The 17,749-nt window shown below is 42.3% G+C and overlaps 1 protein-coding gene across 3 annotated transcripts in view; it reads right to left on the reverse strand.

The window, feature by feature from the left end:
- Positions 1-16,002: 16,002 nt before the first annotated feature.
- KCTD1 (potassium channel tetramerization domain containing 1) overlaps positions 16,003-17,749 on the reverse strand; it is a 231,191-nt gene continuing 229,444 nt past the window's right edge. For all 3 annotated transcript variants that reach the window (XM_049899915.1, XM_049899916.1, XM_049899914.1), the window contains exon 5: positions 16,003-16,880. In XM_049899915.1, coding sequence (XP_049755872.1) covers positions 16,722-16,880 — 159 coding nt within the window. In that variant the 3' untranslated portion in view covers positions 16,003-16,721. The remainder of the gene's footprint in view (positions 16,881-17,749) is intronic.

Below are 17,749 nucleotides of genomic sequence, written 5' to 3' on the forward strand. Positions count from 1 at the left end.
TTTTTTTTTTCTTCTGTGTTTCATTTTAGATAGTTTCTATTGCTGTATTTCAAGATCACTAATCTTTTCTTCTCTAACATGTAACCTGCGGCTAATCTCATCAGGTATATTTTTTATCTTAGACTTTGTAGTTTTCATTTCTAGAAATTTGATTAAGCAAACAAGAAGATAAATAGGTTTCAAAGCAGGTAGCCTTGAAGCAATTTGACATCGGAGGGAGCTGAAAGCAGTAAGTAGGAGGCCAGGGGTGGCTGCAGATGAGGTTGAGGGGTAGGTCATGGAGGGCCTTGCAGGCTACACTAAGGGGAGGACACAATTCTAAAAGCAATGAGGAAATACTGCCAGGCAGTGACCGACTGGGTTGTAATGTGGAGGGTGGATTTCAGGGGGCAACACTTCCAACCCTCAGCAGAAAACGAATTTTGGAAGCAGTCCACGTAAGAGAAGTTGATAATTTGAAATTGGGAAGTGGAAGCTGGGCTGAAGAGGAAAGATCAATTTGAGAAATTATTTAGGAGAGTCTTTCTGTCGAACTTGAACAACTGCATGTGGGGGGACAGAAAATGGATTTCTGGTTTGGAAAGAAGGGGGCATCCTATACAGAAATAAATCTAAGTGGAGAAAGGAAAGATATAGAGGCCAACATAAGTTTGGTTTTCGATAGTCAAATGGAGGTATTTTGCAGACCCTACATCTATCATTGCTTATGATACACTACGGAGCCCTGGTGGCATAGTGGTTAGGAGCTTGGCTGCTAACCAAAAGGTTAGAAGTTTGAATCCACCAGCCGCTTCTATGGGGCAGTACTACGCTGCTCTATAGGGTCACTATGGGTTAGAATCAACTCAACGACATACAACAACAACAACAGTGATACAAAACAATGTCTTACTCCTTGGCTAGACTAAAAGTCAGATGGTGGAACCATGTCTTATTTGCATTGTATCCTCAGTGCCTGGCCCCCCTGTCTGAAGCTTGGGGAAAGGTTAGGCCTGAAGCACAGGTGGTGGAAGCCATGATATGGGGCACAGCACCAGGGAGACAGACAGTACACTGAGAAGATAAGCGACACACAAGAAAAAGGTGTTCACACCTTGGAGTGAGAATATGAGAAGTGAGTGACCTGGTGGCCTCATGTTGTCATGTGGCTCCTCCATGGGCCCTGAGAAGTACCACCCAGATGTGGTCCTGCTGCCTCCTCAGTGTTTTTGGTTTATGTAAGTCATTCCGTTTGTGTATTTTTAACATACCTAATTAACACCAACGGAGGCAGTGGTGGTACAGCGGTAGAATTCTCACCTTCCATGTGGGAGACCTGGGTTTGATTCCTGGCCAGTGTACCTCATGCACAGCCATCATCCATCTGTCAGTGGAGGCTTATGTATTGCTATGATGCTGGGCTCAGGACAGGGCAGTGTTTCGTTCTGTTGTGCATAGGGTCGCTATGAGTTGGAACTGACTCTATGGCACCTGACAATAACAACACGATGCTGAGCAGGTTTCAGTGGAACTTATAGAACAAGGCGGACTAGGAAGAAAGGCCTGGTGATCTACTTCCAAAAATCAGTCAGTGGAAACCCTATGGATCGCAAAGGTTTGATTTGCAACTGACGGTGAGGATGGTGGAAGGACCAGGCAGCATTTTGTCTCATTGTGCATGGAGCTGGCATGAGGTGGGTGCCAAGTCGACGGCAGCTAACAAAAATGATTAATGTGAAGAGGTTTAGGGAATGTGCAGGAATCATTTAGAGCCATCACTTGACTAACTTTGCTTGGAAGAAAAGTGGGACTGGGCGGGAAGATTCATTGCAGACTATATAGAGGCATAAAGCTCTTGGAAGAAAAACTTCATGTGTGTGTGTGTATAGTTTTCTTTTACCCCACATAGAGGCTATGAGAAAATAACTCAGGTGTGCAATTATAATGACACTAGGGAAAAGAATTATACAGGTAAGTATTCTGTTTTAGAAATACGTCTACTCTGCTGAAGGTAAGGGAGCTACAACTGAATTATTTCCATGAATATGCAGGCTACTTAACAGAATTTCAAAATATCTGGTATTTATATTTTTGAGACCAATTATTTGAGAATATGACTTACAAAAGAGCAATACTTTAAATAATGAAACATTTTAAATAAAGAGCAATTATGGACTAAACTTTAGAATTGTAAGGCTCACGAGCCGTCCATGCCTTACCTTTCCCCTTGGCAATTCAGCTGCCCTTTGCTGCTGACTAATAGAAAAACCAGCTGCACCAAGCAGATTGCTCATGTTGCAGACCTTTGGGTGATCCTTTAAGGCCTCATCAGACTGGATTTATAAACTCTCCCTACTGGTGTTGCTTCTTTTCCAACTACTGTGATACTTTTGCAACAAGGAATTGATTGATCTTCAGCTTCCATGACAGGCTTTCTTAGCCTAGTCCCAAGGCTTAATGGAACACATAGCAAGAGATTCTCTGGCTTTCTTGACCCTGTTAGTCCACAGTCTGACTCAACACCTGTACTGCCTGTTCCTTATTCTAACAGGCACAATCCCATAGACAGATGGGCAGGAGTGATGAAACACTGTGTGATTCCCACTGAGAGTGGGGGAAAAAGGAGAGAGAACAAACTCAGAGTTATGTGAGAAAAAATCAGGTTAAGCACTATGAATCTAACGTACATCACAGCATATGAAATGGAGCTTTGAGGTTAATGGTTATCCATACCCCCTGTCTTAGTTATCTAGTGTTGCTATGACAAAAACACTACAAACGGATGGCTTTAACAAACAAAAGTTTTTTCTATCACAGTCTAGTAGGCTAGAAGTCTGAATTCAGGGTGTCAGCTCTAGGGGAAGGCCTTCTGTCTCTGTTGGCTCTGGAGGAGGGTCCTTGCAATCAACCTTCCCTGGGTCTAGGAGCTTCTCTGTGCAGGAACTCCAGGTCCAAAGGACATGCCCCACTCCTGGTGCAACTTTCTTGGTGGTATGAGGTCCCCCTGTCCCTCTGCTCACTTCTCTCTTTTATATCTCAAAAGCAATTGACTTAAGACATAACCTAATCCTGTAGATTGAGTTCTGTCTCATTAACATAACTGCCTCTAATCCTGCCTTGTTAACATCATAGAGGCAGTACTTATAACACAGGAAAATCACAGCAGATGACAAAATGGTGGACAATCACATAATACTGGGAATCACGGCCTAGCCAAGTTGACACGCAGTTTTTGGAGACACAATTCAATCCATGACACCCCCTCATAGCAACCCTATAGGACAGACTAGAACTGCCCCATAAGGTTTCCAAGGAGTGGCTGGTGGATTTGAACTGCTGACCTTTTGGTTAGCAGCCGAGCTCTTAATCACTGAACAACTGGGGCTCCAATATTTGCACACCCCTTCAAATTCTGAAGGTTTGAGATCCGCATTGAAGTTCCAAACAAACTCACATAAATTAAAATATCAGAGAAAAAGTGACCCCTGCACACCTATAGCTATTGTTGCAGGTGGTAGATGTTACTGTCACTGTTTCCTGTGCCACGAGGTGTCTGTTCACTCCAGCCTCTGATAGCTTTTTAAGAGGAGGCAGAAGAAATCTGTGGCTAGTAGGCTATTTCCACAGGACTGGACAGTTCCCTGCCTAACTAGGAAAGGATGAAGGCCCTCAGGTTAAATTTATGTTGAGTATCCCCCCCTACAACTTTATGTGAAGTATGCAATCAGGCCTTCAGAAGTATAAGAGACACCAACTATCATTTAATAAAACAGCAATAAAGTCATAAAGGGGCATGTCACAAAAGTAACCCCCAGAAGATTCTCATCCTTGTTCTTAGCCTAATTTGGGGAGCACAATGATACTACCCCCGCCACGTGTCTGTCACTTTGTCCTACTGTGGGGGCTTGTGCGTTGCTGTGATTCTGGAAGCTATGCCACCGGTATTCAGATACCAGCAGGGTCACCCACGGAGGACAGGTTTCAGCTGAGCTTCCAGACTAACACTGACTAGGAAGAAGGACCCAGCAGTCTACTTCTGAAAAGCATTAGCCAGTGAAAACCTTATAAGTAGCAGTAGAACATTGTCTGATATAGTGCTGGAAGATGAGCCCCCCAGGTTGGAAGGCACTCAAAAGATGACTGGGAAAGAGCTGCCTCCTCAAAGTAGAATCGACCTTAGTGACGTGGATGGAGTAAAGCTTTCAGGACCTTCATTTGCTGATGTGGCATGACTCAAAATGAGAAGAAACACCTGTAAACATCCGTTAATAATCGGAACCTGGAATGTACAAAGTATGAATCTAGGAAAATTGGAAATCATAAAAAATGAAATGGAACGCATAAACAAGGATATCCTAGGCATTAGTGAGCTGAAATGGACTGGTATTGGCCATTTTGAATCGGACAATCAAATGGTCTACTATGCTGGGAATGACAGCTTGAAGAGGAATGGTGTTGCATTCATCATCAAAAAGAATGTTTCAAGATCTATCCTGAGGTACAACGTTGTCAGTGATAGGATAATATCCATACGCCTACAAGGAAGACCAGTTAATATAACTATTATTCAAATTTACCCACCAACCACTAAGGCCAAAGATGAAGAAATAGAAGATATTTATCAGCTGCTACAGTCTGAAACTTATCGAACATGCAATCAAGGTGCATTGATAATTACTGGTGATTGGAATGCAAAAGTTGGAAACAAAGAAGAAGGATCAGTAGTTGGAAAATATGGCCTTGGTGATAGAAACAATGCTAGAGATCGAATGATAGAATTTTGCAAGACCAATGACTTCTTCATTGCAAACACCTTCTTTCACCAACATAAATGGTGACTATACACATGGACCTCGCCAGATGGAACACACAGAAATCAAATTGACTACGTCTGTGGAAAGAGATGATGGAAAAGCTCAATATCATCAGTCAGAACAAGGCCAGGGGCCAACTGTGGAACAGACCGTCAATTGTTCATATGCAAGTTCAAGCTGAAACTGAAGAAAATCAGAGCAAGTCCACGAGAGCCAAAATATGACCTCGAGTATATCCCACCTGAATTTAGAGACCATCTCAAGAAAGGATTTGGTGCATTGAACACTAGTGACTGACGACCAGATGAGTTGTGGAATGACATCAAGGACATCATACATGAAGAAAGCAAGAGGTCATTGAAAAGACAGGAAAGAAAGAAAAGACCAAGATGGATGTCACAGGAGACTCTGAAACTTGCTCTTGAGTGTCGAGCAGCTAAAGCAAAAGGAAGAATTTATGAAGTAAGAGAACTCAACAGAAGATTTCAAAGGGTGTCTCGAGAAGACAAAGTATTATAATGACATGTGCAAAGAGCTGGAGATGGAAAACCAAAAGGGAAGAACACGCTCGGTGTTTCTCAAGCTGAAAGAACTGAAGAAAAAATTCAAGCCTCGAGTTGCAATAGTGAAGGATTCTATGGGGAAAATATTAAACGAGGCAGGAAGCATCAAAAGAAGATGGAAGGAATACACACAGTCATTATACCAAAAAGAATTAGTAAATGTTCAACCATTTCAAGAGGTGGCATATGATCAGGAACCGACGGTACTAAAGGAAGAAGCCCAAGCTGCCCTGAAGGCATTGGTGAAAAACAAGGCTCCAGCAGTTGATGGAATATCAACTGAGACGTTTCAACAAACGGATGCAGCACTAGAAGCGCTCACTTGTCCATCCCAAGAAATATGGAAGACAGCTTCCTGGCCAACTTTCTGGAAGAGATCCGTATTTATGCCTATTCCCAAGAAAGGTGATCCAACCGAATGTGGAAATTATAGAACAATAGCATTAATATCAAAAGCAAGCAAAATTTTGCTGAAGATCATTCAAAAATGGCTGCAGCAGTGTAGCGACAGGGAACTGCCAGAAATTCAGGCCAGTTTCAGAAGAGGACGTAGAACTAGGGATATCATTGCTGATGTCAGATGGATCCTGGCTGAAAGCAGAGAATACCAGAAGGATGTTTACCTGTGTTTTACTGATTATGCAAAGGCATTTGACTGTGTGGATCATAACAAATTATGGATACCATTGTGAAGAACGGGAATTGCAGAACACTTAATTGTGCTCATGAGGAACCTTTACATAGATCAAGAGGCAGTTGTTCGGATAGAACAAGGGGATACTGAGTGGTTTAAAGTCAGGAAAGTTGTGCGTCAGGGTTGTATTCTTTCACCATACCTATTCAATCTGTATGCTGAGCAAATAAATACGAGAAGCTGGACTATATGAAGAAGAATGGGGCATCAGGATTGGAGGAAGTCTCATTAACAACCTGCGTTATGCAGATGACACAACCTTACTTGCTGAAAGCAAAGAGGACTTGAAGCACTTATTAATGAAGATCAAAGACCACAGCCTTCAGTATGGATTATACCTCAACATAAAGAAAACAAAAATCCTCACAAGTGGACCAGTGAGCAACATCACAATAAACGGAGAAAGGATTGAAGTTGTCAAGGATTTCATTTTACTTGGATCCATAGAAGCAGCAGTCAAGAAATCAAAAAACGCATTGGATTGGGCAAATCTGCTGCAAAGGACCTCTTTAAAGTGTTGAAGAGCAAAGATGTCACCTTGAAGGCTAAGGTGCACCTGACCCAAGCCATGGTATTTTCAATTGCATCATATGCGTGTGAAAGCTGGACAATGAATAAGGAAGACTGAAGAAGAATCGACACCTTTGAATTGTGGTGTTGGCGAAGAATATTAAATACACCATGGACTGCCAAAAGAACGAACAAGTCTGTCTTAGAAGTACAGCCAGAATGCTCCTTAGAAGCAAGGATGGTGAGACTGCGTCTTACATACTTTGGACATGTTGTCAGGAGGGATCAGTCCCTGGAGAAAGACATCATGCTTGGCAGAGTACAGGGTCAGCGGAAAAGTGGAAGATTCTCAGTGAGGTGGATTGACACAGTGGCTGCAACAATGAGCTCGAGCATAACAATAATTGTGAGGATGGCTCAGGACCGGGCTGTGTTTTGTTCTGTTGTGCATAGGGTCGCTATGAGTCGGAACCAACTCGATGGCACGTAACAACAACAACAGCAATGATACTATCCAGTATTTTCAAAACTTGCCTGATCATAGAGTCACCTGTGCTGGGCATTTGTTAAAACTACAGATCCCCAGGCCACTCATAGAGAGATTGAGATTCAGGATGCTTGAGCAGGGGGAAGGGGAGTAGTGGTGGAAGGAGTGGTGGACTGGGCTCTATAATTTTAACAAGGGCCTCATATTTGTCTAAAGAATAGCCAAGTTTGGGCAACACTGATATAACCCTTCCGAAAGCTGGACAATGAATACGCAAGACCAAAGAAGAATTGATGCCTTTGAATTACAGTCATTCATTGTTATCTGCAGAGGATTGATTTCAGGACACCACCCCCAAACCAAAATCCAGGAATGCTCAAGTCCCTGATATGAAATGGTATATTTGCATATAACCTATGCACATCCTCCCGTGTACTTTAACATCTCTATCAAAACCCGAAAACCAAACCTGTAGCTGTTAAGTCGAATTTGACTCATAGAGACCCTGTAGGACAGAGTAAACTGCCCCATAGCTTTTGTAAGGAGTGGCTGGTGAATTTGAACTGCTTGACTTGTGGTTAACAGCTGAGCTCTTAACCGCTGTGCCACCAGGGCTCCAAAATCATCTCTAGATTATTGGTAATACTGACTACAGTGTAAATGCTACATAAGTAGTTGTTGTATAGTACTGTATTGTTTAGGGAGTAATGATAAGACCCAAGGTGAACACTGCTCAGTGAGTGCTGGAGAGAGACTGAGGATCTGTGAAACGGTGGCGGCTGCAGCAGGATGTGCTTACGCATCACTTCATTCGCATGCATTCAGCGCAGTACTCACGATGGCAAATTCAAGTTTCACTTTTAGGAATTTTTTTTTTCCCCTGAATATTTTCAGTCTAAGGTTGGTTGAATCCGTGGATTTGGAACCCACAGATACAGAGGGCCAACTGTATGGTGTTGGCAAAGAATACTGAATATACATGGACTGCCAGAAGAATGAACAAGTCTGTACTGGAAAAAGTACAGCCAGAATGCTCCTTAGAAGTGAGGATAGCGGGACTTCATCTCACTTACTTTGGACATGTTATCAGGAGGGACCAGTTCCTGGAGAAAGACATCATGCTTGGTAAAGTAGAAGGTCATTGAAAAAAAGGAAGACTCTCAAGGATTGACACAGTGGCTGCAACAATGGGCTAAGACAGCAATAATTGTGAGGATGGTGAAGGACCATGCAGTGTTTTGCTCTGTCGTACATAGGGCCACTATGAGTCAGAACCAATTCAATGGTACCTAACAACAACATAAATTTTATTCAGAAGAGCTACTTGACAGTCACCATGTCAGAGCCAGGAAGTCTTCTCAGGGCTTTGGTGGTGTATATTAATATTAGTTGGTCATGGATGTTAGAGTAATTCCTACTCCATAACCAGTAAGCTACTGCAGTGACTTTTTGTCTAGTGTCTTATAATGAAGCACACCACAGTTGCAAATGACTAAGGAAAATAATTTTTTGCATTGGTGAGGAAAACCAGAAAGAGTTGAGTCCAGGGTGGTAATCAAATAAATTCATGGTATGTGTGAGTATGTGTATGTGAATGCATGTTTGTCTTAGGCTGGGTTCTCTAGAGAAGCAAAACCAGTAAAGCATATAAATATATATAGAGAGAGGGATTTATATCAAGGAAATGGCTCACACAATTGTAGAGGGTGGGATGTCCCAAGTTTGTGGGTCAGGATAGAGGCTTCTCTCAATTCACATAGCTGCAGGGACTGGCAAACCCAAGATTGGCGGGTTGGAAAGCAGGGCTCCAGCTCTTAGGCTGTGAAGATCAACGAATCCCAAGGTCTGCAGATAAGCTGGTACCTCAAGTGCCAAGAGCTAGAGGTCAGGAGGCAGCTGCAGGATTCAGAGTGAGCAAAAAAGCCAGAACATCTGCTTATATTTGGATGCAGACCACTCCTCCAAGGAAACCCCATTTCAGCTGATTGGCTTCTCATAGTAGATTCAATCATGAGAGTGATCACGTATAAACACTGAGAATCATGGTCCAACCAAGTGGACACACAATCTTAACCATCACAATGTTGTTTCTAGTTTCTTGTGGATTTTGGCAAAATTTTTTGACTTACCAATTTTCTTATCTGTACAAGTGGGATAATAATGCTGACTTCCAATTAAAGGAGAGAATCTCTCTAAGGCCCTTAGTATAGTGCCTGGCACATAGTAAACACTTTGCGAGAGTAGTTATTATCACTGTTGTCAGTTATGCACCAAAAGTTGAACCTTTATGATCACGTCTTCAAAGTTAGGTCTTCAAACAATTAAATTCTCATGCCATCACATGTGATTCCACCCAAGTGAAATATTTCTTGAAAGTCTAAAACTGTTTTATTATTTCAGAGCTCTCAAACTTACAGACTGGTAGTCTGCAGATGCCTTGTTTGGTCTGCACATTCGAAAAAAAAAAGTTAGTTCCGACATTTACATACCTGGAGATTTCACACAAAAAAACTAGATTTTCAGCTTTTCTAGAAAAAAATAGAAGTTTAAGTAGCTCAGGACCCTTGTTCTCCTATAGCTGCAACTTGCTGGAGTTGAGCAGGAGCTGCCCCTTAGAATGGGGCACACGTACTCCAGTTTGCCTGTGTCCTGCTAATTTATGTGACTTGCCTGGTCCCATAGGCATCTGAGTTTATCATCGCTACACCCAAGGTGATGTCTTATTTTCTCATGCATCTTCAGCTCTTAGCTCATCAGTTCTTAGCCTGGTTTGTAGATCATGAATGAATGAATGCGGGAACAGCCACTTAACTACCCCTCCCACCAACACACTGTTCCCGGCTGATCAAGCCAGCAGACCCCCTAGATTAATATCCACAGAGCATAGTTTCTGTGATTCTCCTGCAGCTCCCGAATGAAGTCCAAACTCCCCAGCCAGGCACTCACCCACCTCCAGTCCAATTCCACCTTGCATTTCCAGCCCAGGTTTCACTCTTCCCCAATTACACCTAGCTGGATCCAGCACCATTCTCTAAACCCAGATTGGAGCCAGTGCCCTCCCTTCCTCAGAAGAACCACCGTCTTTCCAGTGCCACCTTCCTTATAATGCTTTTTTCTAATTTCCCCAACTAAAGGAATCCCTTTTCATTTGGCATTCCTATAATCCTTGGTTTGTAAATATGAAATGAAATATATCCAGCACTGGGTTTTTTTGGGTTTATATCCCATAGTGCCTCATACTGTAGTTCGCTATGTACATACCTTAATTCTGCCACTAGATGTGCAGAGAACCCCTGCTCCTTATGGTGGAAACCATGTCACAGTCATCTATTATCGCCAAAACCAAGCCTAGTGCCCAACATATTGTAAGGGAAGCTCAAAATATTCATATACCAGAACACATTTTCTTTTTAAGTAAAAAATGCTATTAATCAACTATCATCCTCATCCTACTATCATGAAAACTGACTTTTTCTCAAATAGTTTGTTTTGGGACCTACTTATGAAGCTGAACTGAGCATTAGCCTTTATCGTATCAATTTCTTGATGTCCCTGAGCCTTAGTTTCCTGAACTGAAAAATTGGTATGATACTACCTTTAGTGTTGTCATAAGGGATAAATGAGTTAATGCAGATAAAGTGCTCACGACAGTGCCTGGTGCCTGGTGGTGCTGGGGAAGAATATTGAATATACCATGGATTGCCAGAAAGACAAACAAATCTGTCTTGGAAGAAGTACAACCAGAATGCTCCTTAGAAGCAAGGATGACGAGACTATGTCTCACACACTTTGGAGATGTTATCAGGAGGGATCAATCCCTGGAGAAGGACATCATGCTTGGTAAAGCAGAAGGTCAGCAAAAAAGAAGACCCTCAATGAGATGGATTGACACAGTGGCTGCAACAATGGGCACAAGCATAGCAATAATAGTGAGGATGGTGCAGGACCAGGCAGTGTTTCTTTCTGTTGTGCATAGGGTCGCTGTGAGTTGGAATCAACTTGATGGCAGCTAACAACAGCAACAGTGCCTGGTACACAGCAAACACAAAATGGACAGCTGTTATTATTATATAGGAACTCATCTAATATTTAGAAACCAGGTTAGCAGTGGCTTGCTTCATTCTATTTTTCTAAAATACTTCTTAGAAAAGAGCAGGTCAAGGTTCGTATGTGTGTGCCCTAGACTAAAGAAATGTATTTTGCTAAATAAATAAATAAAGAGAGAAAAGAAAAAGTTATCTCAAATACTAATGGTTCAGGCAAGAGTAGCTTTTAAAAAATTACACTTTTATAAACATCAAAGTAATCATGGATTCTGGAAAAGATTATGAATGATGTTAAAATCATTGAGTGACAGTGTGTTGAGGAACAGCATATTTGCATGGTCTCATGATATCATCCCACAGATTAAATAACAAAGGGAAAAAGCTACTTTTACATTGGAGAAATTTGGTGGACATCACTTCAACCAAGTGATCAGAATTACCATCACCAGCATGGGTCACACTGCCTGTCATGGATGGAATTGTGTCTCCCCCTCCCCCCAAAAAATACGTGTCAACTTGGCTAGGCTATGATTCCCAGTATTGTGTTGTTGTCCTCCATTTTGTGATCTGATGTAATTGTCCTGTGTGTTGTAAAACCTAATCTCTGTCTGTCATTAATGAGGCAGAATTAGGTTATGTTAAAGTTGTTGTGTGCCATTGAGTCGATTCTGACTCATAGCGACACTATAGAAGAGAGTAGAACTGCCCCCTATGGTTTCCAAGGAGCGGCTTGTGGATTTCAACTGCTGACCTGTTGGTTAACAGCCTGAGCTCTTAACCATTTTGACACTAGGGCTTGTGTGTTAAAGAGGATTAGGTTATGTTTGTTACGTTAATGAGGTAAGATTAGGGTCGGATGCAAGACGCTTACTCAGGTCACAGCCCTGATCCAATGTAAAGGGAGGTTTTCCTGAGATAAAAGGAGAGAGAGAGGGACCTCTTATCACCCGAAAAGAAGAGCTAGGAATGGAGCATGTCCTTTGGACCTGGGGTCCCTGGGCTGAAAAGCTCCTAGACCCAGGGGAAGATTGATACAAGGACCTTCCCCCAGAGCTGACAGAAAGAGAGACAGAGAGGAGGACCTACTACCATGAGGAAAGAAGAGCTGGAAGTGAAGCACATCCCTTGGACCTGGGGTCCCTGTGCTGAGAACCTCCTAGACCCAGGGGAAGATTGATGAACTTTCCCTACAGTGAACAGAGACAGAAGTCCTTCCCCTAGAGCAGTACCCTGATTTCAGACTTCTAGCCTCCTAAACTGTGAGAGAATAAATTTCTGTCACCATCCACTTGTGCTATTTCTGTTATAGCAGCACTAGATAACTAAGACACTGTCCTTACATGCATCATGAGGTGATGCAATGAGAAGGACATGACATTACCTCTGTACTATTACTGAAAAAAAAATTTACCTGATGCTACCAATGAAGGAACAATCAGACAAATCTAGATTGTGCAACAATCTACAAAACATTTGAGCTAGACTCTTCAAATAAGTCAATGCCATGAAAAATAAGACAAAACAATCTAAGCAAAAAGATAGTGGGAAAACCTTTCTGAATTAAAGGAGTCTAAAGAGATAAAGAGATAAGGCATGGGTGGTTCAGTGATAAATTTCTTACCTTCCCCGTAGGAGACCCAGGTTCAATTTCTGGCCAATGCAACTCATGCGCAGCTACAAACCCTACCTCAGCGGAGGCTTGTGTGTTGCCGAAGAGGTTTCAAGGGAACTTCTAGACTAAGACGGACTATGAAGAAAGGCCTGGAGAGCTACTTCCAAAAAATCAGTCAAAAAAAACCCCGTGGATTACAACAGTCTAATCCTCTTAAGCATGGAGTCCCCATGAGTCAGGGCGAACTCAATGCAGCTAACAACAACAAAGAGATATTACTAGTACTGTGTTTTTACACAAATAGCGTGCACCTTCTGAGTGTCCTCCAGCAAGACACCCTCACAAGTGCTGCCGTGCCAATCCTCTTCCACATATTGCTGTAAAAAAAATTAACATAGTGTGCTTACAAAAATACCTCACAGGGTGTGTGCGAGGGCTTGGCCGCAAACAAACGCGGAAGGTGTGCGTTATTTGTGTAAAACTGTGGTAAATGCAGTGCATGGTCCTTGATTAGGTCCTCTAGGGGAAAAATAAGCACTGATGTAAGGATCAGTATTGGGAGAACTGGACAAGTTTGAATATGAGCTCTATATTGGATCCTAAAAATTAGGGGAAAAAATTAAGATTGTGACTCAATATATTTTGACTGACCAGCTCGTTCCTGAAGTACTTTGGTATCTGGGAATCTATATCTTGTTAAGACCTAAAACCATGAAAATTACAAGTGAAAAACAGTTTTAATTCTCTTGGAACTCAGATTTCTGGGGTCAGTGGAGTTGGGGTGGCCCATCCAGACCATTGCCCTGAGATCTTCTGAAACTTGAGCCTTGAGAAAACTGGCTTCCTGATCAAAAGTCATCTTTAAAACAAACAATACCCTGGTTAGTAGCTTAGGGAAGACTGTTTTGCCTTAGGCATTGTGCTTTTTTGAAGAATTGTCTATGTGCAGTCAGTTTTGAGAAACAGAAGCTCCAGAGTCAAACTAAAACCAAATTGCCATAGAGTCAATTCCAACTCACGCTGTCATAGGGCCAGAACAGTGTTTACATAATAACAATTTACCCTAAAACACAGCTTCTAGTTCTTGCATCTTCAGAACATTTTTGACTCCCTAGTCAAAACGTTACCCTGATTTGCAAATCGTATATTAAATAAACCTTAATTTCTATTATTGGTTTAATATGATTTTGGTTTTAACACAATTGTTATATTTGCTCCAATGCGTTGGATCAAAGTTTTTGTAGAAGAATGTGCAATTGGATTGTAGTGGTATAATATGGACTTGTAAAAGAGCAGAGTGGGTGCCGATAGCTAATAAACACAGTTCTGTGGAGCATTTGGTTGGGACAATACTAACTGCCCACATGAAGTTTTGGGTAAATGTTAGCTGATGACAATGACCAGCAGAATGTTCCAAAGTACAGCCCTTGCTTTTTGATTTCAGGAAATTTTGCCTGATGAGGATGGCTACCTCGCAAAAATCATACAGCAATTTTACTCTCCTTTCAGGAGGGTGGGTAACGGAGCAGCTGGTGAGAGCAGCCTGGCTGTTCCCATGTGAGACAGTGGGGTCTTAGTCTCAAATGAGGGAAAATTAAACAACAATGTGGAAGCCTGGCTTGTAGTCATTAAAGTAACTCAGCGTTTGGGCTGTGTCTGTGTTTCAGGGAATGATAGGAGCCATTAACAGCTTACTTTCAGTTTCTGAAGCCAGAGATATTTTCATTACTAGTGTCCTCAGGCATAGAGTTTTTAATTTTAAAAAAGAAAGTAAGTTCAGAGTGGAAATAGCCCATCACCACAGGGACATCTCTGCAGCCAAAACACATTATAGTTTACCTGTCAATCTTATCAGCATGCTGGGTTTATTTTGAGTGTTGGGAATGAGGAAGAGGAAATAGGGAAGGTGAGGGCAGGGCTGTTAGAAAAGGAGCCCTGGGGGTGCAACGGTTAAGCAATTAAGCGCTAGGTTGCTAACTGAAAGGTTGGAGGTTCAAACCCACCCAGTGGTTCGGAGGGGAAAAGTCCTGGTAATCTTCTCCTGTAAAGATTACAGCCTAAGAAACCCTGTGGAAGCAGTTCTACTCTGTCATATAGGGTTGCTATGAGTTGGAATCGATGCAAGGGCAAACCAGAACAATAGGGTGGTTGGAGGAACTGGAGTCACGAATAACGTGGAAAAGTTAGGGCTTAATTCCAAAATGATACTGAAATCTCAGGTGTCTTACCTCTCTGGCTAATAATAAAGTGACCATTGTGGCCCTGAGATTTTCCCTACTTTTTCCAACATCATGAGACTCTACTCTTGGATGTTTTGGACAGATGATATTGTAGATTCAAATTGGCCCCAAGTTCTTTGTCACTTTCCCCAACGAGAGGTGGGTTTTAATTCCCCTTCCCTTGAAACTAGAAGTCCCTGGGTAGTGCAAACAGTTTGTGTTCATCTACTAACCTAAAAGTTGCTGGTTCAAACCTACCCACTGGCACTGTGGAAGAAAGCCCTGGTGGTCTGGTTCCCTAAAGATTATAGCCAAGAAAACCCTATGGAGCATAGTTCTACTCTGTAACACATGGAGTTGCCATGAGTTGGAATTGACTTAATGGCTATGGGTTTTCTTCCCCCTTGAGTCTGGGCTGGCCTTGTTTCTGCTCAACTCATAGAACGTAGCGGAAGGACACTGTGCAATGCGGCTCCAGTTTTTTTTAGAGGAATGCAGCTTCCGTTTTCTCTGTCTTGGAACACTTGCACTTGGGACACTCCCTTTTAGAACCCAGCTCCCGTGCTATGAGAGGCCCTAGCTACGTGGAGAGGCGACCAGCTAGGACCAATTGCTAGCCATGTGAGTGAGGCATCTTGGGCATCCCAGCCGAGTCAAGCCCCCAGAGCACAAGAAGCCTGGTTCCACTCACGAGAAGCACCGAATCACAAGAGAGAATAAAATGTTATTTTAAGTCACTATGTTTTGACGTGGTTTGTCCTGCAGCAACAGGTATAACTGAAAAGTTCACAAAAAGAAAGATTTATCTTGCTAACCAAAGCAACAAGTGAGGGAAATAACATTTGCTGAGTTGGAAGAGAACTGTTTAAAAGAGCAAATGACATTCTTATCCCTGAGTGAGCTTTGACTTCAAAACGGGCTCCAATGCTTAGGCCTCACTTTGACGCCTGACACAGAAAATTTGAAACGAACATTTCCATTCGAATCCAGCCTCACCCCAGCACGTGTGTTTCACGCAGACCTTATTTTTTAAACAGAGTTTATTGTATTTAATACATTATAAAATTTGAAAAATTGTAGGAAAGCAGCTGACTCAAACTGGAGCAACTCTAACAAGTAATAATTCTGGCCCCTTTGCAAAACTGATCGGTTTAAAAACAAAGTGATGTTCACATCTGTGAGGCAGACAAAAAAGTGTGACTTCTGTACAAACTACAGTTAAAATGTCATGGCTAACAGCTTTCAAATGCAATGTGCTCAGCAGAGTTTTCCTGAAGTCCTGCCCGGTCCCTGCCTAAAGACAGACGTGAAGCCTCTGTACGCAAAGACGTGCTGTTCAAGGTGTTTTTGTTCTTGTTTTTTTCTTTAAAAAAAAAAAAAGAGGGATAGAAGAAAGAAAAAGGAAACCAAATCGATGGATGGCTGTTTGGCAATGAGAAATTGTAAGGAGATGTGTCCTCAACGGTCATGGCTTGTTTATTGGTCAGCAGGCCCCAGGGGCCCAGGACACTTCACGGCCATCACAGCACCAACTGTAGCTACCACCTTCTTTTCTTTCTTTGCATTTCCTACCTTTTGACATATATATATATTTATATATTTTTTACACCTTGAGGATAGCACTATTCCAATTGTTCCCATATGAATACAGGTGTGGTCTCTATTTGATATAAATGTGTCTTTTATTCAATTTTAGGTCCAGGACTTGGTTTGCTGTCCCAACTGCACATAAATGTCTCTTGCTTGTTTGCGTGATTTCTTGTATATGTTTTTTTTTTGCATAAGAAACACATCCATTCAGTCCAGAGGCTCCTGCTTTATCCGGATGACGGAGGAGACCCGGGGCGTCCGTCTCAGTTCCCGCCGCAAGACGTATTCGCTGAATTGGGACGAGTCCACTCCTCCTCCACAGGAGCCCACAATTTCAAATCCTCTTTGCTGTAACCTTTCAAGGACCTGAAAAAGGCCAAGGCAAGCATCCAGTTAGGGGTGAGATAGGGTCCTCGGCCACCTGGCTACACCAACACCCCTGGGGACTGCTGTCAAGTCTGCAGATCATTTGTAGCTCTGGCCAATCTCATCCAGCCTGAGTCTCTCTGAGCATCTCTCAAAGGATGACCCTGGATTACAGGGCAGAGGGAGCAGAAATCCCTGGGTAGTACAAACAGTTAACATGCTCAGCTGCTACCTGAAATGCTGGAGTTTCGAGTCTACCCAGAAGAAAGAAAGAGGTGCCTCAGAAAAAAGGCCTGGAGATCTACTTTTGAAAACCAGCCATTGAAAGCCCTATGGAGCACAGTTCTACTCTGACACACATGGGGTCGCCATGGGTAGGAATGAATGCAACGGCAGCTAGAGAAGAGGGAGCAAATGTTTCTAATACTGAAATGTGCCATGACATGCTTATTTTGCACATGCCAGTTCATTTACTGGTTACAATCACCCGGCATAATGGTTGATGTTAGCACCATTTTATAAATGGGAAAACTGAGGCTCATAGCTAGTAAATCATGGCATTGGGTTTCCAACTTAGGTGTGTTTGGCCTCAAATCCCATGTGTTTTCCCAATATGCAACATTGCTTTCTCTGCAAAAAGAGAGGGTTCACATGTCAAAGCTAATTTACCACTAAAATATACTCAATGAAATGATAAAGGACATAGAAAGAGTGATGTTATCTGAATTAGCTAGTAATTCATTCATACTCTCTGCTATTGTTCAAGTTTCTCAATACTGAGTTCATCTTTCATGTTTCAGCTTGGAAGATTTATGTAATTTCAATAGCAGAAGAAAGAGGCTGCTGAAGACAGTTGAGGTTTATCTATA

Source organism: Elephas maximus, chromosome 11 (genome assembly GCF_024166365.1).
Source record: "Elephas maximus indicus isolate mEleMax1 chromosome 11, mEleMax1 primary haplotype, whole genome shotgun sequence".
NCBI classification, from domain to species: domain Eukaryota; kingdom Metazoa; phylum Chordata; class Mammalia; order Proboscidea; family Elephantidae; genus Elephas; species Elephas maximus.